The sequence below is a fragment of the Pongo abelii genome, chromosome X, assembly GCF_028885655.2.
Source record: "Pongo abelii isolate AG06213 chromosome X, NHGRI_mPonAbe1-v2.0_pri, whole genome shotgun sequence".
Lineage (NCBI taxonomy): Eukaryota > Metazoa > Chordata > Mammalia > Primates > Hominidae > Pongo > Pongo abelii.
The window spans coordinates 16,215,343-16,242,364 of record NC_072008.2 but is presented as its reverse complement, the minus strand read 5'-3'; the positions used below and the strand labels follow the sequence as shown (position 1 = coordinate 16,242,364).

General features: G+C 39.2%; 1 protein-coding gene across 1 annotated transcript in view; it reads right to left on the bottom strand.

Annotated features, from left to right (window-relative positions):
• Positions 1 to 703: 703 nt before the first annotated feature.
• GRPR (gastrin releasing peptide receptor) overlaps positions 704 to 27,022 on the bottom strand; it is a 39,357-nt gene continuing 13,038 nt past the window's right edge. Inside the window, exons 2-3 of the mRNA XM_002831418.4 lie at positions 12,436 to 12,787; positions 704 to 10,838 (exon numbers count right to left, since the gene is read on the bottom strand). Of these exons, the coding sequence (XP_002831464.1) occupies positions 10,449 to 10,838; positions 12,436 to 12,787 (742 nt within the window). The 3' untranslated portion in view covers positions 704 to 10,448. The remainder of the gene's footprint in view (positions 10,839 to 12,435; positions 12,788 to 27,022) is intronic.

Here is a 27,022-nt window from a genome sequence, read left to right as displayed (position 1 = left end):
AGACATTTTGGAAAGAGTTTTACAGACCTTGGGGTCTAGTTGGAAGTGAGTGAGCTGAGTAGGAGGAGCCAGAGATGATGGTAAGGTTTTGAATTTAGACAATTGAGGGAATTTTTACAGCCATTGGAAGGCAAGAGGGACACAAAAAGATCTTGGGAAAGAACTGATCTCCTCCCTCTGATGAATGGGGCCTCACCCATTAGTGCAAGGAATCCACCTCCCTGAGACAGCACTCCCCCTTCAGGAAATGACTTCTGCTCCCAGAAAGGGGGTGTGCTTTTAGAAATTCATTTGTTTTATATGAAAAAAAGCTCAACATCACTAATCATTAGAGAAATGCAAATCAAACCACAATGAGATACCATCTCATGCCAGTTAGAATGGTGATCATTAAAAAGTCAGGAAACAACAGATGCTGGCAAGGCTGTGGAGAAATAGAAACACTTTTACACTGTCGGTGGGAGTGTAAATTAGTTCAGCTATTTTGGAAGACAGTGTGGCGATTCCTCAAAGATCTAGAGGCAGAAATACCATTTTACCCAGCATTCCCATTACTGAGTATATGCCCAAAGGAATATAAATCACTCTATTATAAAGATACATGCACTCATATGTTCATTGCAAAACTATTCACAAAAGCAAAGACATGGAATCAACCCAAATGCCAATGAATGATAGATTGGATAAAGAAAATGTGGTACATATACACCATGGAATGCTATGCAATCATAAAAATGGAATGAGATCATGTCCTTTGCAGGGACATGGATGGAGTTGGAAGCTGTTATCCTCAGCAAACTAATGCAGGAACAGAAAACCAAACACCACATGTTCTCACTTATAAGTGGGAGCCGAATGATGAGAACACATGGGCACATTATGGGGAACAACACACACTGGGGCCTGTTGGGGGGATGTGGGGAGGGAGAGCATCAGGAAGAATAGCCAATGAATTCTCAGCTTAATACCTAGGTGATGGGATGATATGTGCAGCAAACCACCACGGCACACGTTTACCTATGTAACAAACCTGCACATCCTGCACATGTACCCTGGAAGTTAAAAGTTGAAGACAAAAAAAGAGAAATTCATTTGTTTTCATGTTGAACATGATTCAGTCCATATTCAAGGGACAGGAGTCCTGCTTTTGTGTCATTTTCTTAACAAGATGTTAGCTTATCTCTCTTATATTAGACTCGTTGCTTATCAATGTTGAGCCCAATGAACAGGAATGGTCCCTGCTTGTTGTGTTACAATATAGTCCTGCATGGATTTCCTTCCCTCTAGTGGAAGGGACTGATGAATCTGCTCACTTTATCCACATCTTCTCCAAGTCACTAAGTTTTCATTTCTTCAAACTCCTGTGACTGTGTGGAGATACAAATCATGACACTTTCCTTTAACTTCCTCATTTGTGAAATGAGGAGGTGTGTCTGGGCATTCTCTGCAGTGGCTTCCAACTCCAATAATTCATGCTTTTAAGAGAATATTAAATTCTCTGTATTACAGTCTTTGCATTAATAAAACTTTCTTTTCTGACATGGTAGGCAGCACGCTTACAAAGGGAGAATGCAGGCTTTCTAATAGTAAAAAGTCATCTGGACTTTGAGTAGAGCTCTGAGCAATTAACCTTGACCAATCTTAAATGTCAATTTGGCCTTTTATGGCTTGAATATCTCAAAGATTTTTGTCTACTTATCTTCCCATCTAATCCAGGAAAACAAGAGATACAGGGTCTACTTCAGACACAATTATGAATGATCTCTTTTATCTATTTAAAGTGTTGACACTTTCAGAAAGCATTTACAATTTAATCATGGGCTGTATATGCCACACTTTGAGAGGGTGGGGTACATGGCAGAAGTGGTAAGATATCTGGGAAGCAGAGGGCCTTCTCCCAAGATGATTTCATGGTGGTGATTGCACACTCAAGAGCTCCCTTGGCAAGGCTTCAGTGTGCCTCTCAAGGAGTTTTGTGACTGCATCTAATAGACATCTCTGGTATTACCTCTTCTCACCTGGAGTACAGGGAGCTTGGACAGCCCTAATTTGCATCCACTGTAGCTGTGTCATTTCTTTGTCATCAGCTTATTTTGTTCACAACTTTGCGATTGTGGTATTTCTCATGCTGCCTAATGTTTGCTGTTGAGTATTTTAAATATTCCTAGAGACTTGATCACTGGCTTAGTCATTAGGCAGACTTCAAATAAGTGGAATTGGTGACAAAGAGAGAAAGAATTTGCTTCCTGACAACTGATCCTGCAGGAATGGATAAATGAACTAAATGCCAACTCTCCTCACTGTCTCTGGAACGCTAACCTTAGAATCAATTACTCTTTCTTCACAATAAGCAGGAGCCAAGATGGGAAGAAAGAAAAGTAGGCTTCAGGTAGTCTAGTAGGCTAAACATCTGGAACTTTCAGCTAGACTTCTTCACTTTGATTTATAAGTTATACGAGCTTTCCTGCTCTCTGATGCCTACGATTATCCTAGGAAACAGACACTCCCAAACTTTAGTGTTCAAGTCCTAAAGAGAGCAATTTAGAATAACTGTCAATATTATAAAAGCATATGCTCTTTGTTTCTGCAATTCTACATTTAAGAATTTTTCCTACAGCAACACTTGCTCGTGCATGAAATTGTGTATGTTATTCATTGCAATACGGTTGATAATAGCCAGATATTGGAAGCAATCTGAAAGTTCATCAATGGGGGATGGGTAAATAAATTAGGGGCTGCTATGCAGTTGTAAGAAAGAATGAGGAAGTGCTTTATACAATAGTCCCCCCTTATCTGTGGAGGATATGTTCCAAGACCCCCAGTGGATGCCTGAAACCACAAATGGTACTGAGCCCTATAGATACTATCTTTGTTTCCTAAACGTACATATTTATTATAATGTTTAATTTATAAATTAGGCAAGGTAGCAAAATAACAACAAAAACTAACAAGAAAATCAAACAATTATAACAACATACTGTAATAAAAGTTATGTGAATGTGGTCTCTTTCTCCTAAAATATCTTATTGTACTGTACTTGGCTTTTTTTGGACTGCAGTTGTCTGTGGTTAGCTGACATGGCAGAAAGTGAAACTGTGGATAAGGGGAGACTACTGTTTACCGATATGGAAAGATCTCTAAGATATGGTATTTAGTGAAGTAAACAAGGGGCAAACAATGGATATGCTACCATTTCTGTAAAATGGTGGTGGGCTTCAGGAAAACACAGATTTGTATCTATTTGCATATGTGTAAAAAATGTCCAGTAGTGTACACAAGTAAGAAACTAATAACAACATAACAATGGTCACTCCTTGGAAGGCTTTGGTAATGGGTGCAAAAACTGTACAGAGGGGACAATGGTAGCTGAGTAAGTTTTCACTGGATTCCTTTCTAGGCTTTTGGTTTTGGACCATGAGAATAGCTTACATATGCAAAAGGTAAGTACATATTTTAAAAATTTAATGAAACACCACACCCCCAGCCTAAACATTGACGTTGTTCCAAGTCAATAGAGGGTTGGGGAATCTGCATTTTGCACAAGCAGCCTGGCCGATTCTGATGTAGATGGTCCAAGGAACCAAGGAACTGTGGGGCACATAGCCACAGACTACGTTCATGCAACAACTATTTTTTATTGAACGTTGGATACATGTATCTGTCCATTTCATAAATTATGTTTTATTATATTTAAGGAATAAACCTCATTTCTTCTACAACTTGAACATCCAGCTTACTATACACGGGATTTGACTTAATGTCATATAGACCACTTACAATGTGATAGAAGCATTGGAAGCATTTGTTGAAAAATAACAATTTCACTCAAAGCACACTTTATAGATAGAGTTTTACACGGTCACAGAGTTGTTTGCACATTTAAAGGGATCTGAGTCATTCATATTAATATTGTGGATTTCTTATAAATAATTCATTTGTTCAAGGAGTCCAGGCAAAGCCAAGCCATGACATTATTTACACTAAGTACCACACCTGGAACTTGTTCTGAGTTATTTAACACAGAGTACATTTTTCAATGCAATAAATATTTACAGTTAATAGTAGCAAGTACAATTATAATTTATGAAATATGAGTCTAATATTTAAAACAAAACATAAAATGACATTAAAGAAGTTTGTGCCATTTATTTTTACAACTCACCGAATTGACTGTTTTACGAATTTTATTACCCAAAACCCTACTGACTTGAATGCAAGAAAGGTCATGTTTGAATCAGTAAAGCCCAGACTGCAGGAAAAAAAAAAACTTTTTAGAAGATAATGAGTTTTACTTTCTTAATGTTGTACATGTAATATTAATGTCATTAGCTAAAATGGAAGCAAAGTTATGAAAATCTGGATTCACAACAGGCTCAAATTATATAATGTACCTTCAACACTGAAGTTCTGAGTTATGCCAACATTTTTAAGCTTGTCTGGGAGTTAATGAGGCCTTGAATGTACGAAGTTTTACTGTCTGTTAAAATTATTCTTTTAAAATGTCATAAAATTATGTGAGTCCTTTCATGTCATTATATGACTCTGTGAGTGAATTTTAAATTGGGGGAAAAAAGGCAAATAATCTTATCTTCTAGAAATGTGAGTTCAGAGAGGGCAGAGAGACAGTGGTGTCTGTGTTTAGAACAGGGCACCTAGGGCTAGGCACTCAGATACCTAAGTCCATATCTGAGTTTCTTATCTGTCCCCTTAGTCCAGGAGATGCTTTTCTGTTAGAGGCTATTTATGTAGCCTGGGTCCCCAGACTCTAGGAAACCAACCATTGTCATATCTTACTCTTATTTTGGGGAAAGTAGGGGCGTAGGTGGTTCTACCTCTACCTGACACTTTTTCTCCAACTAATTCTGATTCAAAGAAAAATGGCTAGATTCACTGTTCTCATTCGGGTCTTCTCTCTAACTTGGTCCTCAGCAAGTTTTTTTCTCTCCTCAGACACAGAACTACGTGGGAAATTCTTCCCAGGGCTTCCAGTTGCAAGTGAATTGTGTCTCTGAGTAGGAGAGAAGGAGGGTGCGAACAACTGACCTAAGGGACTTTCTTACCCACTTTGTGCTGCATTTCAGCCTCTGCCCTCAAAAATTCCTTAAACTAGGAGCCTCGATGCTCTTTGCATACATTCTTTGACTCTATCATTAGTTCAGGTCTCTGGACAAAACCTAGAATAGGGAGTGGAGTTTTCTACTAAGTACTGTGAACTTAATTTTTCACACAGGTGGGATTTGGGAAGCAATGCTAAGCAGTGGAATGGACATCGACATAGAGAGATCAGCTCCACACTTATACTCTGCCACTCAACTTCCCCATGTGACTTGAGGATCAGTAAGTAATCTCCCTGCCACGGCTTCATGTGCCCAGCACTGGACTTGGCACATTGTCAGTGTTTGGTGAAGCTGAGCCCCTTCCTTTCCAGCACTTCCAGAGCCACAGCACTCCATTCAGGTTTTGGTCAAATTTGGTGTATTTCTTGGCCAGTGTCTTTGCTCCCAAGGATCCCACCCTTCTTCGTCTTAGCCTTCCATTTCATTGTGGCATTGAATGTTGTGCCCACCAATATGTCTCTCCTGGGGCAGCCAACAATGACCCTGTCCACTCCCTTGTGCCAAGTTAAACAAATTCACTTTGGGGACAAGAGAATATCCTGTAAAGTGGAGAAGTGATGATCAGCACTGCTCTTCAGTATAACTGAATAGCCCATGGGAATGAAGTACAGTTAGTTCACCTCGAAACAATATGAAATCAGATTAAGCTGAACCAGATGAAATTGCCTTTTTGTAGTTCGAAAATGGCCCAATCTTAACAGCTTCATGTTTCAGCCTCATAGTTCCATGGGCCTTTTAATGTAATGGTAGATGGTCACATTTCCAGAGTAAAGGATGTATAGCAGCTCTTTGGCCAGCAGGGAAGGCTTGGATGAAATGAGGTAATGAGTATGAAAGTACTTTATAGACCATGAACACTAGGTAAATGCAAAGTTTTTAAAAAATTAGTCATGGACATGATTCCACAGTAATATTCTAACCCAGGGATTCTTAAATTTAACATATGTGCAACATTGAAGCTTTTTAAAAATTTGGATACATTCTACTGAATGAATTTCTAATGTGAAGTCTCATAAGAGAAAAGTCTGTTCTCAGTGTGTTATTTGTAGATTGCTCTGAATATATTCAGCTGGACTTAATGCTTGGCCTCCTGCAATATAACAAAGGGTGTCTCTGAAGGCCAAAGTTACAGTAAGAGATTGTGAGATAGTGAAATTTTTGTGTGTGTTTGGGAAGTATGTGTCTGGGTGTGGGCTAGAAGAAATGACCATCCAGATACAGAATAAAATAGAGCTTGGTAAGCCTTGGTTTCATCAAACAGTGTGCACAAAGCCTAGGCCCATGAAAGCCTAGTCCCAAGAAAGATTCTTTAATCCCTTTGTGTTCAGCTGTTAATCCATTTCATGAGAATACAGCCAAAAATTAGACAAGTGTACAAATGGTGCTCCATTCCCCCAGAAACCCAGGGATAATTCTAAGCTACTCTCTAACAATAGCTACCTCCTGTTGTGGATGTGAAGAGCACAAATGGCAAGAAAGTTTGCACCCTTCCCATCTCACCACGATACAAGTGGATGGCTCTTCATTCAGCTCCCATACAGTCAGCTTCCCAGGGCGATGGTTTCTAGCTGGCTTCCAGGAACAGTGACTTAGCCACCTTTTAGTCCACAGATGATGCCATTCAATGTGTACTCCCCAGACAAAGTTAATCTCTATTACCAGAAGCTACTTGATGCATGAAGACACTGTGAAACAAATAACCAACTGCTGCTTTTGACATAAATGAAGACTTTACAATGCAAGGATGCTCATGTGCTATTGTCAAGTTCATTTATTTCTGTTCAGTTTCATTTTCATAACAAGATGAGCTTGGTTCATCTGCAGCAGCCCCTAAACAGTTTATTTACCTAGGGGTTCTCCATCCTCCCGGATGGAACCAAATTGTTTGTGGACAAAGAGGGAAATCCAGAGCTTGTTAATGAGGCGGAAGGCAGGTTCAGTGTGAGAGTGAAGGCAGTCAAAAAAACAGGATTTAGCCATCCACATTTATGGAGAATCATCAAATCAACAACAGGGAGGGGCCCTGTCTTCACTAAGCAGGGAGGATCTTCTTGCTAAAGAATATCACTCCCAATAGCAGCTGCACCTTCCCTGCCAACAGCAGCCGTTGGTGGGAAGATTGCTTTGTTTATTGCTTAATCTATCACTGTTGAGCTGCCTGCCTCAGGGAGGCTCAATTTAAGATAGATTGAAAGGTAGTGTCTGTCAATTGAATAAACACAGATGGTTTTCCACAGCAAAAATTGATTTTTTTTTCTTGCCAAAGACATAAGTGCTAAACGTGATTATCTTTGGAAGCCAGGCGTGAAATGTCTCAGCTCCAGCCCCTGCCACACTCTGCTTTGGCAGAGAAGTGATACACATGGGGACTTGGGTCTCTCACGTAATTTTAGGTTCTTGAGGTGGAATAAAATAATAAAATTTTGACTTCCCTAGAGAAGGGCCCAACTATGCCCTTCCTGGTAAGAAGGTCTAAGTCAATCCATTAGTTGATTCACAGAATAGTTTTACCAGTCCTTGGTCACTGGCTGGCAAAGGCCTCCTTCAATCCTTTCATTTAAGAGTCTCAAAGAAGTAGTAAGATTCGGCCGGGCCTAGTGGCTCATGCCTGTAATCCCAGCACTTTGGGAGGCCAAGGTGGGTGGATCACCTGTGGTCGGGAGTTCGAGACCAGCATGACCAACGTGGAGAAACCCCAGCTCTACTAAAAAAATACAAAATTAGCTGGGCATGGTGGCACATGCCTGTAATCCCAGCTACTCGGGAGGCTGAGGCAGGAGAATCCCATGAACCCAGAAGGCAGAGGTTGTGGTGAGCCCAGATAGTGCCATTGCACTCCAGTCTGGGCAACAAGAGCGAAACTCCATCTCAAAAAAATAATAATAATAATAATAAGATTTGCCTAAGGACACACAGCTACACTTAGACCTCCATCTCCTCACTCTTTGTCCAGAAGCTAGGAAGGAGACCACACACAATCTATGCCATGATGTTAACTGAAGGAGACATGAAGATGAGCTCTACTCCTAAAATGTCTCTGGAAGCAGGTAGATCAGAGATGCCTGAACAAGTTATGCTAGGTATTCAAAAGGCTATACATGTTAGCAACTAACTAAGCATAGAGTCATTTATATTCAAGGGTTTTGAAGAAAGCCAAGGGCAAAATTGTGGAACACTAGTTCAAAATAACAGATTCATGGAGGTTGAAGAAGGGTGAATAGGAAGAGTATCCTTTGTGTAATGAGAAGACTCAGCAATATGTTTTCTTATGTCTCTTACAGCTCTAACTCCAAAACATAGCAAGCTCGCGGAACATCATTCATGCAAAGTATTCCAAGGAGCCCCTTGAAGCAACAGAATGGTCTGTCTCCTTTCATACCACTAATGTGAACACAAATATAGAATAGCGGTTGATTTCCAAAGAGTTGTTGTTGCAAGGGTAGCAGAAGTGAGGCTACTGTGACCAAATGGGCTACAGAAAGGCTGCAAAGACAGAACTAGAGACGATGAAGAGACTCAGAATTTTAGCGATAGACAAGACCTTAGCACTGTCTTCTCAGTCTAGAGATGAAAACATGGGTCTAGACAAGTGAAATTGATAGCCAGAGTGATATAGCTAGAGACAGAATTGGACCGTCAAGCTAGAAATCTTGGTTCTTTAAGCTATACTATCTGTCTTGCTTTTCAAACTGTTCAATGTAATTATGGACTACCAGGAAAGCAGGTTTGTACAGTACAGACGAGCACGTAGCAAGCAGAATTGAAGAAGTTTCATTCTATCTTGGTCCTAACTCCTAAAGCTCCATAGACAGTGGGCACTTCTTCGTATCAAGAGACAAGAATCTTTTCATATGTGCCATGTGAAAATGAGAGCCAACTGTTTGTATCTCATCTGGATAGAGAAAACCTAAAGTAAAATTGTCTTAGAATTTTAATGTGTAAGGGCACATTTGTAAAATTTGAATTTATTTGAAAGTGGGTTAATATGTTTGCAACCTGTCAAAATTGCCCTCTCTTTGAGTGAAGAAAAACTCGATTCAGGGTTTCTAAAGTAAGGGAATCAAATCTTTTTAGAGCCAACTAAACTCACTTAGAAAAAGAAAAATATTTCAGCCAAGTCTTTTTCTGCACATGACTCTTTCATAAATACTCTTCTTAAGTAGAAACAAGTCTGTAGCTGTTTTTCAATCAGTTCTTAAAGTTAAGACCCTTGTGACTTTCTTATACATATTCAGACAAAAAATACGTGTTACTGAAATTTTATTCACTTCCACCCACAAACGTTAGGAGAAGCATACATTAAATATAAACATGTTCCTATTTCTACTCAGATACAATCCCTTCTTTCTTACAGTGAAACTACTGATTCAGTGTAGCAGTCAAAGACAAATCTAAGTAAATACATTTGACTCAAAACCTATGTATCAAGAATAAATACTGTACTTTATGCATTTATAGATATTTGATTAATTAATAGCATGATTAATTTTTTTTCCTAAAAGGATTTCTCTTCTATGGTGGAATGGCACCCTGGATGATTAAAACTGTAGCAGCAAACAAAACCTCCATCAAGTAAGAATTCAGAGTGTGAGATATCACACACAGCCACACGTGGATCTTTATATACGTGACAATGTGTTTCATTGTATTTTTGCTTTAAAAGTATGTATTGAGCATTTCTTCTAGGTCCTCAGTAACATCTTTTTAAGAAAAATAAATGCTTAGGGAATTGTTTTATATTAAACTCGCTTCCATTGTTATCAACTTGGAGAGTGTCCCTCATACATGGGGCACTCTTTCACAGGATTGACTTTTCATATTAGGAGTGTAAATAAAAGTTGTTCCTTGGTTTGTGTATTACAGATATTCCTGAAAACAAAGTCAAGTTATATGTCTAAAGTACTAGCGTCTGCTTAAAGAAATGACAAGATGAAGTCTTTCACAAAGTAAGCATTCAATGTAGATTTCTCTGCTATATAAATCTGGTTGTTCATACAGTTTCTATGACATAATTGGCCACGACCATTTAACAGGGCTTGATGCTTAAAAAAGAATTTTCTACTTGTTCCCTTTTCTGAAAAGGGAAGGTTTGCTTCACATCAGAAGAAACATTCACAAGTTGAAATGAAAAACTTAAGACTTGGTGGCTTCTTTCGAAATATAATGGTGATCCATCATTTGGGCCTCCCCACCCTCACCCCCACCCCCACCTACACCACTCAGGAGCATTCTGAAGGGTCTTTGGAGAGCACAGACACAACAATGGATGCAAGGGTTCCTGTCTAGCCATAAAGCAGAACCGTCCCTCAGGGGGCAAAATCAAGGGTCAATCTAGACATACCGCTCGTGACAGATGTTTCCATTGATGAGGCTAAAGGTGGCCACGGAGGGGTTGGTACTCTTGAGGGAGGTCATGCAGGTTGTACTCCTTCCAGTGCTGTGAGACCGGATGATCAGGCCAGGCTGGCAACAGAGGAGCTGAGTGTTGAACTGTTTCCTGAAACTCTTGCTCAGCAGGTAGAGGGCAAAGGGGTTCACGCAGGAGTTGGTGAAGGCCAGGAGGCGGGCACAGATGCTGGTGACAAAGTGGAGCATGGAGGTGTCCACCTCAGAGTAGTGGTAGGAGCGGTACAGGTAGATGACGTGATTGGGGAGCCAGCAGAAGGCGAACAGGCCCACAAACACCAGCACTGTCTTGGCAAGTCGCTTCCGGGATTCAATCTAAGGAGAGAGTCACATAGAGAGAGACAGAGGAACCAAGGGACAGTGTCAGAAGAATGCAGAGAGACAGATTCAGGCAGAGAAAGAGACAGGGAAAAACGATTAGGGCAACAGATGAGTTCACAAAGCCACAGAAAAAGAGTTCAATAGGAGAGGGCAAGAGATAATCCAGTAAAATGAGAGAAAGGCAACAGAAACGACAGAAAAGGAAAAAAAAAAAGAGTCAGAAACACAGAAATGGATGAGCCAGGAAGCAGAAATCGACGAGGAAGAATAGAGTTAGAACATACCACTGAGAACAGATCTCTAAACAAAGTTGATTACATGTTTGAATGGATTGCAACATGAACTTCTAATAAGTGCCCCCTTTTTCCTCAGGAGAGCATTGGTGCAGTTTATCAGCCATACTACTTCATGTCTTTCTTTTCTCCACAGTTAATAATTTCTTATTCCCTCTGATGCTCAAAAAGAGCAGCCAGCTTTGTTCTTCTTCATTGGCTAAACCAAGATAACTCTCTGTTATTATGATTTTAAAATCCTGAGTTATCTCTGGACTATAGTCTATAGGAAGAGACTGTGGCAAAGAGGGATGGGCATCTCCTTTTGCTCCCAACTCCATCCACTACCTCAAGGGGAAACATGTTTCTCCATAAAGAGTTTGGGGTACAATGGATGTTGGCTAATGAGAGGTTTTTCAAGTAGGAAGGTAGTTTCATTAGAAACTGCCACTCTTCCCCCACAATTGAGACAAATACATAAATAATGAACGTTAAAGGGTAAGGTCTCCAAGTGAGTCAGCTATTCACTGAAATGGAGTGGGGAGTGTTTCTGCTTTTGCATCATAGATGCTACATGATCTACACCTGGGCTAGAAGGCAGAAACTGACAAACAGGAGGAAGCCAGAGCCCTTGCTTTCTACCATTTGTTTGTACCTCAAGGATGAAATTATGGGGTGTTATGGGGGATAAGAAAGAGAGTCTAATCATATGGAGGGCATCTTGCATGCTGGGCACTGTAGGCCTTACATATACTCTCTCTTGTAATCTTCCAATAGTTTTACAATGTAGGGATTATAAGCCTATCTGATAGGTAAGAAAACTGAGGCTCAGAGAGGCTGAATACATCATGAAGCTTGGACTTAAGCCCAAATCAGTGTGAGCCTATCCTAATCAAACTACTCTTTTTCTTCAACTGGCCTCACTTTCCAGCCTCCTCTGCTTTGTCTCCATGTGGTAATCCTCTTTCTAGGCAAACAATGTGACTGGAGTTTAAAGAAGTCACATCCCCATGAGCTTCAAAGCTTTATTTATTTATTTTTAAAATACAACTCTTTTTCAGATTATTTCTCCAAAAGAAACCCACACTTGAAATATTTCAGGTTCACAACACCTCCCTAGCTTAGGTCTTTAACAGGAGAATAAGATTATAAAGACCACCTTGGGTTTCCATGGCTAGGCGTTTCCATTTAGCATCCGGCCACACATCACCCACCTCATCTAATTGCAGATTCAAGTGTCATGGCTTGTCAGTGGGGTCCAATAGAAATGCAAGGGATTATATCCCCAAAGAGGAAATGAATCAATCCTGAGCACCTACCTGCTTCTTGACATGTATATTCCCTTCCACGGGAAGATTGTAAGCACTCTGGATCAGATTTTTAGCAATGAAGTAGTAGTAAACAGAGATGATTGACAGTGGGATGACATAGAAGACCAGAAAGGAAGCCATAGAGTGGATTTTGGGGTGAAGCGCATTAGAGTGTGGGTATGGGGCACAGCTAATGAAGGTCTGGTTGGTGCTTTCCTCATGGAAGGGATGGAGGTCAGAAAACACGGCCTCTGGAATGGCCAGCAGCATGGAGATGATCCAGATAAAGGCGGCTTTGAGGCAGATCTTCATCAGGGCATGAGAGGCCTGGATATCCATTGGCCGGACAATGGCTTTGTATCTAGGGCAGGAAAGAAGGATCCCCATCAGTTGCATAATATTATTCTGAATACCAGCACCAGGACTAAGTTGAGGCAAGCGAGACACCTGGCATACAATACTTAAGGAGGTGCTCACTTTCGGGTCCTGAGGGTGCCGACTCTGAGTTCTATGACCCTGAGAGTGAGTGCCTCCTTAAATTTTGTACTCCAAATAGCCACTTGCCTCATTCTAATCTAGCCCTGAAGGATGCCTTCTCTTCTCTCCAGAAGTACCATTCCGCTCATATTCTCTTTTTGTCTTAATTTAAAGCCAATTAAAAAATAACATAAATAAAAATTGTATATATTTACTGTGTACAACATGATGTTTTAAAATATGTATACATTGTGGAATGTCTAGATTGAGCTAATTAACATATACTTTACCTCACATACTTATCTTTTTAAAATGAGAACACTTAAAATCGACTCAGCAATTTTCGAGTGTGCAATACATTGTTATTAACTATAGTCACCATGTTGTACAATTCACACTCTCTCTTGATTTTAAGAATACCTCTTAGAAAAGCTGAATTTCCCTTTTTCTTCTTAAATCATAGAAATTAGTAACAAGGCATGTTGCTGGTTAAAGGACACAGAAACAAGGAGGTTGGCTTTTTTTTTTTTTTTTGGCAAAACCTTCATTTTGAGTATTCAGATCCACTTCAGGGAACCTTAAGTCGTTGACTATTTTAAATATGCCTCTTTTCTTTTTCAAAGTATGCATAATAAATGGTCCCTTGAAAAAGTAATACCCAGGAGAATCCCTGTCATTTTCACATTGATTTTTCCCTTGCCTTCCTGATCTCAGCCTTATCTTCTCTTGAAGTATTTAGGTTCTTCCTGCTTTGTGAGCTATTTGTGCCCATGTCTTGGGTTGAGTATTCTGGGAAGCAGACGCTGAGATGAAGTAAGAAATACAAGTTTTATTGAGGAGCAATACCTGTGAAAGGAAAAAGGGGACGAAGTAGGATAGAAAGAGGGAGCTCGTCAGGTCTACACCAGCGAGGATGACTAAACATCTTGGTTTGCCTGGAAATTTTCCAGTTTTAGCATGGTAAATCCTACATCCTGGGAAATCTCTCAGTCCAAGCAAACTGGGATAGCTGGTCATTCTACGCTAGCCCAACAGGAAGCTTAGGAGGAAAGATTACCCAATGGGGAAGTCCTGCTTTGGGTGGAAATTGCCAGGCCCATGTATAATCACCTTGCTTAGTCATTGCATGGGGTCACCCCAGGAAGAATGTGATCTCAGTTACCACCTGGCTCAGTCACTGGGCAGGAACCACCCAAAAGAACATGACCACAGCTTGAAAGCTGAAGTGGACCCTGAAAGAGCTGGTAGTTGGAGGCTTCAGCTAACCACACCCCCTGCAGCTGGACAAGTCTCTTCTTCAAGGGAGGTCTGAGCAGCACATCTCCATGTCTGCACACTGCCCATATGGTCTCTAGAACAGTAAGCGACAAGACAAGGGCACCATTATCTTGTGTACACCTGTCTGAGAACCCACTAGAGGATGAGCCTTTGGTGGACAAAGAGTATGTCTTTTTCCATCTTGGAATCTGCCAGCACTGTGATTTGCACACACTCCACAAAAGTTTGTTCAATTGAACATGAGCTACTATAATGTGGAAGTTGATATGAGTTGAGACCAACTACATGTGAGGGTGTTTATTGCTGAAAATGCTGTGTTTAAACTGGACTCTACTTATGATACTCTTTTATATCATGGACTTCAGGGAAGGGGAATACTTATTTCCACTTGTTTTCATGTTGATTAGACCTCCATTGGTTTACCACTCTTGGCTGCACCCTGACTCCTCACTCACTTTCCTCCTCCTACCAGGGAAGGGGGAATGAATTATTCAGTGGCGAGTTTGGGAAAAAGAACCTGGCTCGTGCATTGGGCTCAGGGAGGACTACGGTTGTTTAACTGGCCCTGTCTAGAGGAATGGCAAGTGTAATATAGAAGATAAGAGAGTGTCTGCAAGTTCATTATTGCTATAGACCTGAGTTACATTCCCCAAACAGCTTTATCAGACATAGATGCAACTATTTTTATCATAGTCTCTCTGATTTCGTTATCTGGCTTTTTGTTCTCAAATTAGGTAGGGAAGAGAGGGCTAATATTTATTAAACATCCCCAAACCCCAAAATTCCAGAACAATACTACAGTCCTGCTTCAATGTACCTGTGTTTGCTTTATTTTTAAACAAATACAAACAAAAATAAAAATTTAAAAGAAAGTTCTATTTTCTTCTAGTGTCTTCTTTATTCATTAGCCATTTTAAACATTTTCCTAGCTTAGAATGTAGGCAAGAAATTGGTATCTTTAATTAAAGGCATGAGAACATCTTCAGCCAAAGATGCATATGGCTAAAGATATCGCTAATAAATTTGTTAGAGATAAAATGATAACTAAGACTTCTATCTGCATTTTCTGGCAGATAGCAGTCATAATTACCACTAACTCTCTGAGTAAAGGTGATTCACTCAGTCAGAAACCAGAGTAAATGGCTTACTTCCTTCTCTTTTAGGAATCTTGTCTTCCTAGGTGCAAAATACCATGGGAACTATGCTCTTTTAAATTCACAACTTTTAAAATATAAAATATAGTATAAAGCATTTATAGTTTTACTAGAAAATTAATTTGAATCTAAATCTAATTAAGCCTCTAGATTTATGTGCCAGTCTTCAGGAAATATGGTGATAGAAGAACCTGCTAAATGATGCTATAAGAATACAATCAGCCAAATTCTGAACTGGAAAATCCTACACGAATAATTACCCCATTTTTTTTTCAACAAATATATGGCATAGAAAATGAGGGAGAATGGTTATAGACTGACTGAAAGACATATCAACCAAATGCAACGTGTAGACTCCTTTTGGATTTTGAGTCAAACCAAACAATAATAAAAAGATATGTGCGCAATGTGCAGGTAAGTTACATATGTATACATGTGCCATGCTGGTGCGCTGCACCCACTAACTCGTCATCTAGCATTAGGTATATCTCTCAATGCTATCCCTCCCCCCTCCCCCCACCCCACAACAGTCCCCGAAGTGTGATGTTCCCCTTCCTGTGTCCATGTGTTCTCATTGTTCAATTCCCACCTATGAGTGAGAATATGCGGTGTTTGGTTTTTTGTTCTTGCGATAGTTTACTGAGAATGATGATTTCCAATTTCATCCATGTCCCTACAAAGGACATGAACCCATCATTTTTTATGGCTGCATAGTATTCCATGGTGTCTAAAGTATAATAATAATAATAATAATAATAATAATAAAAGAAAAAAAAACCAAAAAAAACAAGAAAAGTGATCTATGTATATTAATAAAAGACACTATTCTTAAAAAAAAAAAAGATATTTGTGAAATAAATATTGAAGAAAATCAAATACAAATGTACTATTGGTGATATCAAGGAATTATTTTTAATGTATTGAGTGTGATAAGGGTATTGCAGCTATGTGTTTCTTAAAAGACCTTGTTTATAAAAGACACATGCTAAAATATTTACCAGTGAAATAATATAACATCTAGTATTTGCTTTAAAGTATTGACATATTCATATATCACTTGTGCAATTAAAAATAAGTTAAAATGCATTGCAAACAATTTTCTGTTATGGTATGCTCAGAACATAGCAAATAAATGAAAGAAATCCCATTTACTAAGCTCTTGCCTTTTTCAAAGCAGAGAATAGAATCTATATTATCTCATTTATATTCCAGACAACTCCAATAGGTAGACATTATTATCTCCACTGCAGATGGGAAATTGAAGCTCAGTTTAAGAGGTGGTAGAGTCAACATTCAATTTAGAACCAATGTTTTTTAGAACACCATAGTTCTTTCAGAAGAGAGCTTTGGGTAAATTCTTCCTAGAGGGAGAGAAATAGACCAGATGTTTCTCAAATGTATATAAAACACACAAAATGTTTCCTGCAAGTCTAATGGTTCTGTATAGCATGGAGCATATCAGTCTATTTCCTCTTCTGGCCTAGATTGCTCTGCCCAGAGCTCCCAATGCAGGGAGACACCACAGGGTAGTTCCTGTTTAGGAGCAATGGCTGGTTGGATTGGAGTAGATACCCGATCTAAACCAGCCATTGAACTGCCTGGCTAGCTACTAAAGAGTTTCTCTTTCTCTTAAGCATTTAAACAGAAAAAGAGAGAGAATACTGTTAGTCAGTAATAGATGCTGGAAATATAAGATTTTGATGTCAAGGAAAAGATCAGGGCAGCCATATTTAAACATGCAGAAGATGAATAAGCTGAGTAAATGGACTGAGAGAAAAAAAATGAAGCAGACATAAGAGGAGAAGCTGAGATAATGTGGCCCTAAGTCATATAGAGGGTATGGTTTCTGGCTTATGTACTAGTTTTGAATGTACAAGAGATGTCCTGTTATAATTTTACAATACTACCATCCCCTTTTTACTTGAGTTAGTTTGAGTGGCTTCTGTTCTTTGCCAACAAAAGAGCCTTATCTAAAACAATTAGATGTGATAACCCTTTAAAGTTATCACCAGATTTAGTTCTAAGGTCATTTTGCATAGATCATTCCCCACTTGCTACTCTCTGAAAGAATGAGCTGTCCACTTTCCATTGTACTCAAGAGATAGACTAGCCTATGCCTCATTCCTAAATTTTCCATTGCTTTCCTGTTTCCCTCCTTCCATCATGCCCAATTCCAGATTCTTGATTCATTTAAATCCAATCCTTCCAAATTTCAGTTTAAGTATCATCTTGATGAAGCTTTTGCTGACCAATCTAGGCCTTAATAGTTCCCATTCTTTCTCCCAACCTGTCTGACTTTTATGACAAGATTATCAACTCCTCTCATTTTCTGCTTATTATGCACTATCTTGAATTGTTTGCTAGTTTTCTATGGGTATGTCTTTTCTTTCTTTTTTCATTTTTAAGTTTTGTAGGTACATGGTAGGTATATATATTTATGGGGTACATGAGATGTTTTGGTACAAGCATGCAATGCATAATAATCACATCATGTACAATGGGGTATCCATCCCCTCAAGCATTTATCCTTAGTGTTAAAAGCAATCCAATTATACTCTTAGTTATTTTAAAATGTACAATTAAGTTATTATTGACTATAGTCACCCTGTTATCCTGACAAATAGTAGGTTTTATTCATTCTTTCTAATTAGTTTTTGTACCCATTAACCACCACTGCCTCCCACCTATCCCACTACCCTTCTCAGCCTCTGGTAACCATCCTTCTACTCTCCATGTCCATGAATTCAATTGTTTTGATTTTTAAATCTCCCAAATAAGTGAGAGCATGCAATGTTTGTCTTTCTGTGTCTGACTTATTTCACTTAACAAAATGATCTTCACTTCCATCCATGTTGTTGCAAATGACAGGATCTCATTCTTTTTTAGGGCCGAATAGTACTCCACTGTGTATATGTACCACATTTTCTTTATCCAATCATCTGTTGATGGACGTTTAGTGTGCTTCCTAATCTTGGCTATTGTGAACAGTGCTGTAACAAACACAGGAGTGCAGATATCTCTTAGATATAATGATTTCCTTTCTTTTGGGTATATACCCAGCAGGATTGCTGGATCATATGTTAGCTCTATTTTTAGCTTTTTGAGGAACCTCCAAACTGTTCTTCATGGTGGTCATACTAATTTACCTTCTATGGGTATGTCTTTTCTACCTGACTTTTTCTTAAGTTTCCTGAGGTCAGAAGCTTACATCCTTTCCTCTTCTCTTTTTCCTGTCTCACTAAAAATGTTCCAGGTTCCTTGCTCTGAAAATCACTTATTTCAAAGTAGGGACTCGGCAAATACTTGCTAATTAATTGATGATTAGTATGTGACTTGCTCATGTGTCTCTTATTTCCAACTTCTCACAAATGAGAGAGAGAAGTTTCCCTTTTACACATTAAGTCAGTAAAAATCATTCTTCAATAGACTGACAAATTTGCTCCTCTGACAATATGGGGCTCAAACAATTGTTTCCCACTTCTGAAAACATCTGTGCTTCATTTTTCTTATGCAAACATTGGAAAGGTCACAAAACATTCTCTGTGGCAAGATTAATTTGTCAAAGAGATTCTTGGCAAGTAGAAGTAGCTGGCTGCCACACTCTGGGTTGGAAACCTTTGCCCACAGAAAGGTATGTCTTTTATTCAAATATGGGCAGTTTGTTTATTTTTAAGGATCCAGCATTTCAGCCCTTATTTGTCCATAATTACCTACAGAAGTCTGTAGGAATTGTTGCACTACAATATTTTTAAAACTCCACTGCAATCCTAACGTATACTATGTGGAGAATACTGAGGTGAAGACGATAATTAAATGAACTAAATGGTCTCTAGGGTAACTGACACATTGCCTGCCTTAAAATTAGAATTCTACCTGATGAGATTTGACAAAACTACTAAACATCAGCTTTATTTTCTCCTGAGAAAAGCACCAAGAATTTTTCTGAACAAGTAAGGCAATTATTAGCTGGCTTGTATGATGATTATAACCCAGAGCAATGGGATCTTATCTCTCTGAGCTATTACTCCACAAATGGAGAACTTACTGGTCTTTGGTGCCAATCCAACTGTTATCTTTAAGTATGTAACAGATTGCAGTTATGCTTTTCTGTTTTCTCCAGGATAAATATCTCCAATGCTCCTTTTCACCTCTTCTTAATATACTCTAGTTTCCTCTGGGCTCCAATGCAGACCTAGGATCAAGAGATGTAGTTCCTAATGGTGATTCTACCAACTAGTTGTATGGTCTTGGATGAATCGTGGACTCTGCACTTCAATATTCTCATCCTTGAACAGGAGATAATTCTTTACTGACAAGGAGCTTGTGGGGATATGTTAACAAAATAGCTAGAAATAACCCTCTAGATATTAGGTATTACACTCCCCATTACTTTAAGAACTGAGGTGCTACACTGAATGAACAAACAGAACTCACATCCCACTTCGCTATTCTACCCTCCAAAAGGGACTTGCAATTCTTAGCCTCAAGCTTTTGAGGAACCTCCAAAGAAAGGAGTAGGAGTCTTTGTGGTAATTTCAAGTAATATTGACAACATCGATGAGGGAAGACTGGGGAGAAGTGGAATAAAGCCACATCCTGTTAGAGAAGCTAAGGAAGAGTCAAAAGGTGTTCCTCCAATAGGAACGAACAAAGGAAGGAGAGCAGGGAGGTTCTAGAACTTTGGGTGGCTTGTTGCATTTGGGGAATATTAATGTTTGGGAATCTTCAGGTTGTTTACTCCGGCAGTCCTCCATCTTTTGGCTCCTTTTCTTCATTGCTTTAATTTGTGCGTGAGCACCAACTTCTTGGAAAACCTCTATGATTCAAAGAGACTGCAGAAGCTAAGCTGGGGAAAAGAAATGTCTTGGGATTTGCTTTTGGCTCAACAGGGAGAGGTAAAGTGTTGCAGAGGGGTGAAACTTTAGTTTTCCCAACAGGATGGGTAAAAAAGAGCAGTAATATGGGGCAGGAGAGAATTTCTGTCCCTGCATGGAGGGAACAAGCTTTCAGCTTTATAGCTCACAGGTCTGAGTGTGTGATCAACAGGGCATGGAGGGGTGAAGAGCTCCAGCAAAAGGGCAATTAAATAAATAATTCCCCAACTTTTCTGCTGTCAGACATGGGCAGGAATGCCTGAGGGACTAAAAGGAAAAGAGCAGAATCACTGGGGAAATAAGGGGATGGAAGGAAGGGAAGAGAAAAAAAAGGAAGAAGAGAAAAAGAAAGGAAATTTGAGGATAGGAGAGAAGGAGGCAAGGGAGAGGAGGAGAGGAGACGAAAGGGGAGAAGACAGAAGAGATGGAGAAGAGAAGAAAGGAACAAAAGTTATATTCCATCTAGCAACACAAGTTGGGCCAGCTCCCTGCAGACACATTCATCTGGACCTTGTCAATCTACTCTGATGCCCAAGAAGAAGCTGGAATAAGGGTGGTGGGAGGTTGGAGGGGGAGTGGGGGCACTTAGGGAAGTATACCAACCCCCATTCTTTAAAAATCCTTTAAGAACAGAGCTTTAAGAAAGTAATAACAAATTGAACATACTCCTACATTGTATGTATGTTAATGTATAAATTATATATATGTACTACTGTACTAATATATTAGGTACAATTTCATTCTATGTTACCAGGAATTATTGTTAATTTCATTCAATGTGATGGTGGCATTGGGTTGTGTAGAAGACTACCTTTGTTCTCAGGAAATATACACTGATATACTTAGGGGTGAAAGGTGAGGATGTTTGCACCTTACTTTCCAAAGCTCAGCAAAACAAAACACAACAACATACACACAGAAAGAAAGAGAGAAAAAAAAATCTAGGAAATGGTAATTGCTGAATGTGGGTGGGTATTACACAAGAGTTCATAAACAAGTCAGGGAGAAAACATATGCTAAAATGTCGAATTTTTAAAAGATGAGCTAACAGTAAAATAAAATTTTAAAGACTACTTTAAATATTTTTTGTTAAATATTTTTTCCCAGTTTATTGACAGTGAACCTTTTGCCATCAGAAAAGCTTATTATAACTATGATGTGATTGAATGTGTCATATCTGATTAGAGCCTATACCAGGAATGAGAGAAGTGTCTTCTCTGTTATATTCATATTACTCTCTTGGGCTTGCAATTTTAATATCATCTACAATCTGTGGGGTTTGGTTTTGTTCTATTTTGTTTTAGCAGGAATATTTTTAAGCCACTTGCCCATTTGAGGAGGTTAGTTTAATTAAAACTAGATTATGCACAACACACATCACTTGGCAATGCCTTCCCTTAAGCTAAAAGTGCAAAGAAGAGTAAGGGTGTCCTATTTGAGCCTTCTAGATAGTGGGTCACTCACTCCTGCCGCCTGAGCCACATGTGATAAGGAATCCTCTGATGTGGGTGAGCCTCAATTTGGATACTACATATTACTCATGTTTAATTCATCCTTGTATTAAAATAAAAATCAATATAAATAGAGGCTTTGGTACTTCCCTCCCTTACCTCTCAGATCAGGCCACACCTCTCCGGGAGCATGTGAAGTTCACTTTGGGGTTCATTGTCCCAGAAGACACTTTCCAGAAAATTTGGCTAAGGTTTCAAAGGTTCTCTTCACCCCCATATACACGCCTTGCAGTTCCCTATGGCCTGAGGCCTAGAGCAGTGTCTGGGCTCTTTAAAATATCCAGAGGCCTCAGGGCCAGCAGTGGTCATCTGAGTGAGACCTCGACCTTAGAGCCGAGGTGAAAAATGGCACCAGTGAAGGACTAGAAACCAGAGGCTGGAACAAGGCTAGAGAAAGAGCTACTGACATTGAGAAGGTACTGATCCTGGGATATGAGGGATGTAGAAGCTTAGGGATAAAATGGAAAGAGAGATGCAATTAGTTGTTGGACATCTTATGGCACTTTCTCATAAGGAGTTGGGCAGCTATTGACCCTTGGGCCAAAAATGAGTTTCAGCAGAGTGATCCAATTTCAAAGCTCAATGCTAATCCTGTAAGGGAGCCCATCAGAAAGGTATATGCAGGATGAAATATTACAGTTGCCAGTGGATATGTTTAAAATGACAAAGGAAAGTAGTAATCCATTTAATTTCAGTAGGTGTTCAAACATCCTGGCACACATTGTTCATTCCTCAAAAATGTTATGGAGGAAGAACATGTATTTATAACTTGTTAAAATTTTATGAGCCAAAATGTTTGAAAAACATTTCGAAATCCCATTTGCAAATTGTAGTTAGACACAGCCTGCAATTACTTTACTGCATAGCAAAGAAGATACACAGAGAACAGGAAAAAAAAAAAAATCACAAAGACAAAGAAAAATCAACCGTGCTCTAGGTGGAAAGGATAATAGATTCAGGGTCATAAATTGCCTTTGTAAATTGTCATTCACCTCCAAACAGACCCCGAGGCAAGGATTTAGGTGCAAGTAATTTATTCGGAAGAAGATGCCAGGAAGCACAGGGAGGTAGAAAAAGCCAGTAAAGGGCACCACGGTGGGCAACTGGGGCACATTCTTGCTGGGAATCCCCTGAGAAACCACAGTTAACATGTTCTAGAACTGTGCCACCAAAGGATGAGGTGGGTGGGGTATTTACCCACCAACTCTCATCTCTGGTTGAGAATTGTCTGTTGGTGGTAATTCTGGGGCACTTCAGCCTACCCCAAAACCTTTCCTTGGCCAGAGATCACCCTTGGTTAGAGAAACACAGGAAGCCCAGCCCTCTAAGTGACCTCTGAGTTGTGCCAGGGGATATGGACACCACCACCATGTACATTTTTTCTCCTGATCTGGTCAGTTTATCAAACACATATATAGAAAATGAAATATCACAGATAATTTTCAGTTTTTAAATATATTTCAAATCATTAAGGATAAAAATGGAATTTCTAAATTATCATAATAAAATGCATTATCATTTTTTTCCAAAATAAGAATCATTATAGCTCAAAAATACCATCATGACATATGAGTCACTGTGTCTAATTATAAACATTTAACAGCACTAGATTTAAATAAATGTTTGGGAAAGGTTTTATAAATGGTGAAATGGTGACCCAACTTTGTAGCTTACTGGGACCACTGGCCCAGGAGGTTGATCCTGGCAGTGCTGGTGAGGCATCACCGTATGGTGCAGAGGTCCAAGACGGGGAGAGAGGGACTGGATGAAGACTGGGAACCCTGCACTCTAGTCCCACTTCTATGATTAACTATTTTTGTGGAAGCATGTTGTCTCCGTTTCTTTTTATTTTTTGTTATTTAACAAAAACTTATATAGTACTCACTGTGGGCCTAGCACAAAGTTCTCAACACTTTTCAAGAATTAGAGGAAGCTTTCCCTCTGCCCCTACATAACAATACTAGAAGACAGGTATTACTATTGTCATCTTTTTTTTTAACACATGAGGAAACGAAGGCACTGAGAGGTTAGGTAACTTGTCCACGGTCATACAGCTAGCAAGTAGAAGAGCTTGGGTTTAAACAGATACCATCCAGCATCTGAGTCCATACTTTAAACTGCAAGATTTTGATGTCTCCATTTTCTTCATCTGTGAAACAGAACTAAAGATACCAACCTTACTTAGTATGATGAGGATTTAAATGAGCTAAATTTTTCAAACGCACTTTGAAAAACAGCATTATTTAAATCCGGGGTGCCCAATCTTTTAGCTTCCCTGGGCCGCACTGGAAGAAGAAGAATTGTCTTGGGCTACATGTAAAATACACTAATGATAGCTGATAAGTTAAAAAAAAAAAAATCTCAAAAAAATCTCATGTTTTAAGAAAGTTTACGGATTTGTGTTGGGCTGTATTCAAAGCCGTCCCAGGCCGCAGGTGGTCTGCAGGCTGTGGGTTGGAAAAGTTTGATTTAAATAAAAGGTTATTATTGTATTTCCTGAAAAGGAAAGCAAGTCCACTAGAATGTCAACTGGTCAAGACTTCTACAACAACCTCTTGGCTCCCTTATGAACCTAAATAGCAGTCATGCTAATGATGCACTCACTCTTTTGACTAGGAATTGTAACATGTCATAAAGAAGTCAACATATATTATTTAATTACATCATTACAAAAATTACAACAGTCCTATGATATACTAAAAGTAGATGATCCTCTCCCCATTTTAAAGATCAGGAAACTGAAGCTTACAAAGTGATTTGCCCAAAGTCACATAGCTGACAACTGGAAGAACCAGGGCTCAATCTCAGACATTTCTTCAAATTCAATGCTTTTGAATTTATCCCCACTATGAATAATAGTGATGTACTAAATGTGATCCCCCAAAATTAATAAAACAAAAGAAAGCAAACAAAAGAAAATGACAAAAATAAGGGGACTTATTGCTTAATGGGCATAGAGCTTCAGTTTGGGAAGATGAAGAAAGTTCTGGAGATGAATGACAGTGATAGTTGCACAGCACTGTGAATGTCCTTACTGCCACTGAACTATACACTTAAAAATGGTTAAAAGGGCAAATTTTGTTATGTATATTTTACCCCAATACAATTTTAAAAAGAAAAAAACAAAACAGCAAGAAAAGAAGAAAGGGAAGAAAGATGAAATAGTTTTTAAGCTTGTTATCATGCAACTTCAGGGGTATCGTAAGAACTAACTGAAATAGTCGCTTTGAGTCAGCAAAAGTATCAACAAGGAAGGTGGTTAGGAGGCATTTAGCTATTTTGAAGGACGTTTTTCATTCAAAAAAGTTATTATCAAACTACAAAGAGCTTATTGTAAAAACTTAGTAGAGAATTCTAAAAACAAACAAAAATCATCTGTAAGTTTTGCATGTCATGTTTTGATATATTTCCTTCCAATTTTTCCTTTTGTCTTTTGTACAGAATTGAGAGCATACAATTCTGTATCTTTTCTTAGTGATCTATAGCATAAACATCTCCTAGTTTCACACAGATGCCCAAGACCCTTCTAGGAAACAGGCAGTGCTCTGCCCATGCTTCTGGGCACCATGACTTTTCAAAGAACCTTGGTGCTTGCTAGAGGGCAACGTCCCTGCTTTCACAGGTTCTTCTTACAATTAGCTTCAGTGCAACACAACATGCTAAAATGACACAAAGCACCCCCTACTTCCCAAAAAGTAATACCTCTAGCATATACAAATCCAAATCCAAAGCATACCTTAAGCAGCTACTTTTGCATGGTCCTGTACTAGGTACACAAGAGTTTAAACAAAGCATAAGCCCTGGACACTCAGTGACATTTATGCTCATTCCATTTTGGAAATTAAGAAGGTTGATGTACCCTGAGTAACAGGAGTATCAGTTTCTTAAGAGTAGGGTCTAGGTCTTGTTCATTTTCTGCCTACTTTATTTATGAAATAAATAAATGACTGAAACTAAAAATCTAGAACTATTCATCCAATTTGTCTGGCCTGTAATGTCTTCCTTTCAGATAAGAAATGGGTTGAAGATGCTCAAGACAACCCATTCCTCACCTGCCATGCTCCTAGTCACACACGCTACTCTCAAGCCCTTTTACCCAAAATCACTCTGGATACCAGCTTATTAGCCTTTTCCCAAGAGATCTCCTAGAGCCAAAACACTTCCTATTTCTCTAATCATTTCAAGACTAGAAAAATCACTGGGGGCAACCAAAGAAGTGATTCTCCCAAACTCAGTTCCTCTTTTTGACAATTGTAAGGCAACTTGCTCACATGAGCCTATAATGAAAAGATCTTAGAGAAAGCAGCACTTTGCATGATGGAGAAACATTAAAAGGAGGTGGTGAGAAGCATCTGTTTACACCTTTACTTCCCTAGTAAACAATTTACCAGGCCCTGCCCTCATGTCCGCCACCCATGGAAATTGGAATCCACCTAAACCTCCATTTAAAACCCACTTACTTGTTTCATTTAAACAACAGTTAGCATCACACAGGACCCAGGTCATGCTGGAAAAGACACTTGGCTTAAAGACTTCAGCTTGATTCTCAATTTCACTGTTTGCTAATCGTGTGATGTAGAACCCTCATTTCACCATCTAAAAACAGGGATAATGATAAGGATTCCAAATGATCTAAAAAGTTAATGTTCATGATATGACAGTGCCTCAAAACCCTGAAGCATCACACAGATGTATGCCTTTTCTTTATAATATTCCTTAGGAAGTCTGTCCTGGCTAACTGGAAAGGGGTCGTGGATTCCCCTAGGTCCCACTCCATTCAAATAGGAAATTCTCACCGCTAAATAACCACCCCAGGAAGCATGCACCCTCTATATCAGGGACAGTAAACTAAGACCCACTGACCAAGTCTGGTCCACTGCCTGTTTTTATATGGCCCGTGAGCTAAGAATGGTTTTTACATTTTAAATGGTTGAGAAAAAAATCAAAAGAACATTTTGAGATGTAAAACTTTCATAAAATTCCAATTTCAAGGTACATAAATAATGCTTTATTGTATCATCACCATGTATATTTGTTTACACACTGTGGCAGATTCCACCCTACAAGGGTAGACTTGAGCAGTTGCAGCAGAGACTGTATGGTCCACAAAGCCTAATATGCTGCAGAAAATGTTTGCCAAAAGTTTTACCGTTTCTGTTGTTCTCGCCTGTCCACACCAAAGCTGTTGGTTCCTTCTTTAAACAGAGGTAAGCTCATTTTCCATCTCACACAGCACTGTCCGTTAGACTTATTAATTTGTGATAATGAAGACAATAGGCCACTGACCCCTGTCGTTGGTCTT